This window comes from Dendroctonus ponderosae, unplaced genomic scaffold (genome assembly GCF_020466585.1).
Source record: "Dendroctonus ponderosae isolate FM_Combo_2020 unplaced genomic scaffold, Dpon_F_20191213v2 Dpon_F_20191213_1443, whole genome shotgun sequence".
In the NCBI taxonomy this organism is placed as follows: Eukaryota; Metazoa; Arthropoda; class Insecta; order Coleoptera; family Curculionidae; genus Dendroctonus; species Dendroctonus ponderosae.
In genome coordinates, this window is record NW_026017578.1 from 1 (window position 1) to 2,027 (window position 2,027).

The following is a 2,027-nucleotide window of genomic DNA, read 5'->3' on the forward strand; positions in this document are numbered from 1 at the left end:
TGGCGGTCACAAAATAATTGCAAAAATTGTAAAACAACTAAAAAAGAAAAATTGCACAAAAAGACCAAAATCCCTCAACAATATTAGTGAAAAACTTTTGCAAAAATTGCAAAACAAGTGAAAAAAAGAAAATGACCAAAAAAACTCAAAATCCCGAAGGAAAATTGGTTGAAAAAACCCGAAGAACATACCTACAAAAAAGGCGTGGCGCAGTCACGAAAAAAATTTGCAAAAATTGGCAAAAAAAACTAAAATGCAAAAAAATATAGAATCAAACGCAAAACAGACGTGGCGAAAATTACGCAAAAACCCAAAAACAAAATTTGGAAAAAACTGGAAACAAAAGCAAAAAAGTCGTAGCGGCCTCTAAAAAATTGCAAAAATTATAAAACTAAAAAAGAAAAATAACCAAAATCTCCTAGGAAAATTAGTGGAAAACTTTTGCAAAAATTGGAAAAAAATGCAAAAATTTCATTGAAAAACGATTACGAGAAACTAATGACAATCAAATTTCAGCAAGGAAAAAACCCGCAGAACTTATCTGCAAAAAAGGCGTGGCCCAGGCAAGAAAAGCTATTGACACTAGCGGCAACGGCGCTACCGCGCTGTCACTATGCGTCTCTGGCCCTGTTGCCGACAGTTTGCCCCAAAACTGCAGCTAATGGCGACCAAACTAAGGCTCAAATGCCTCAAGTGCACCAATGCACCCAAACCAACACGATTCGAGCGGAATGATTGAAGAAACCACCCGCAAATGCGACTGGGCCCACGCCTTCCAGCCCAAGCTGGCACCGCCGCCTATCCAGCGTCAACGCCAGTGTGACACTGACACTGTCACTTGAGTCATCCGCCAGTTTGCAGTGTGTTTACAGTGAGCATCTGAGCCCCAGAAAACGGTCAAAACTAATCACCCGGAGCGCGAAACCAGACAGCCACAATGGGCAAGGGATTCAACAATTACATGTGCAAAAAGTTCTTCCACCCCGCGTCCCGCGACAACCTGAAGCGCGTGTGGATGGCCGAGCAGAAGGCGGACGCCTACAAGAAGAAGCAGGAGGAGCTGCGCCAGCAGTACGAGAAGGAGCAGGACCTGCACGACAACAAGGCGATGCTGAGCAAGGAGAGCAAGGACAAGCTGGCGGTGAACTTCATGTACGAGCCGCCGCCGGGCGCCCGCAAGGAGCGCGAGAAGGAGGACGACGAGCCCGAGTACAAGTTCGAGTGGCAGCGCAAATACAACGCGCCGCGCGAAAGCTACTGCAAGGGCGACCAGGAGATCCGCGATCAGCCGTTCGGCATCCAGGTGCGGAACGTGCGATGCATCAAGTGCCACAAATGGGGCCACATCAACACGGACAAGGAGTGTCCGATGTACAGTTTGTCGATGAGCGCCGCCCGCTCGCTAGAAACGGCCGCCATCCTGGACGAGAACTCCCTGGTGGCGCAGATGCTCGAGGACGGGCTGGCGCTGAAGAAGCAGCACGTCAACTCGGTGGAGGCGAACAAGCATCTGCTGGTGGGCGAGACGGAGGCGGAGAACGACGAGACCAAGTTCCTGAAGGCGCTGACCAAGAAGCAGAAGAAGGCGCTGCTCAAGAAGCTGGAGAAGCTCGAGCGGCAGGAGCGCAAGGGGAGCCGGAAGGTGAAGCGCCACGACAGCAGCAGCGAGAGTGACGACGGGCGGGCCCCAAGCAGGCGGAAGAAGCCGGCGCCCAGAGACTGGCCGGGCCGGAAGCGGAGATCCAGCAGCGGCGACAGGCACCAGTCGAAGAAGCGCCGCTGATTCTACTCGTTTAATGTACAGCAAATATACCATTTAGACTAGTTTTTCCTGTTTCAAGTCTTGCCCGCCTCCATCCGGCCCAGACCGCATGGCGGATGCGACCCAAAATCCCAGAGTGGCGAACGCACTTTTGACTTTTTGGCGAGAAAACGAATCTATCCAGAAAAATCCTTCATACGCTCCTGCATGGAGCGCACTTGACCCTATTAGAGCCACAAACTGCAGCCAGTTGGAGCGTTTTGAG

General features: G+C 50.6%; 1 protein-coding gene across 1 annotated transcript; it reads left to right on the plus strand.

The window, feature by feature from the left end:
- Positions 1 to 810: 810 nt before the first annotated feature.
- On the plus strand, positions 811 to 1,824 carry LOC109539335 (corepressor interacting with RBPJ 1). The gene has a single exon (XM_019907013.2). The coding sequence runs from the start codon at positions 938 to 940 to the stop codon at positions 1,781 to 1,783; it is 846 nt and encodes a 281-aa protein (XP_019762572.2). The 5' UTR covers positions 811 to 937; the 3' UTR covers positions 1,784 to 1,824.
- Positions 1,825 to 2,027: the final 203 nt, after the last annotated feature.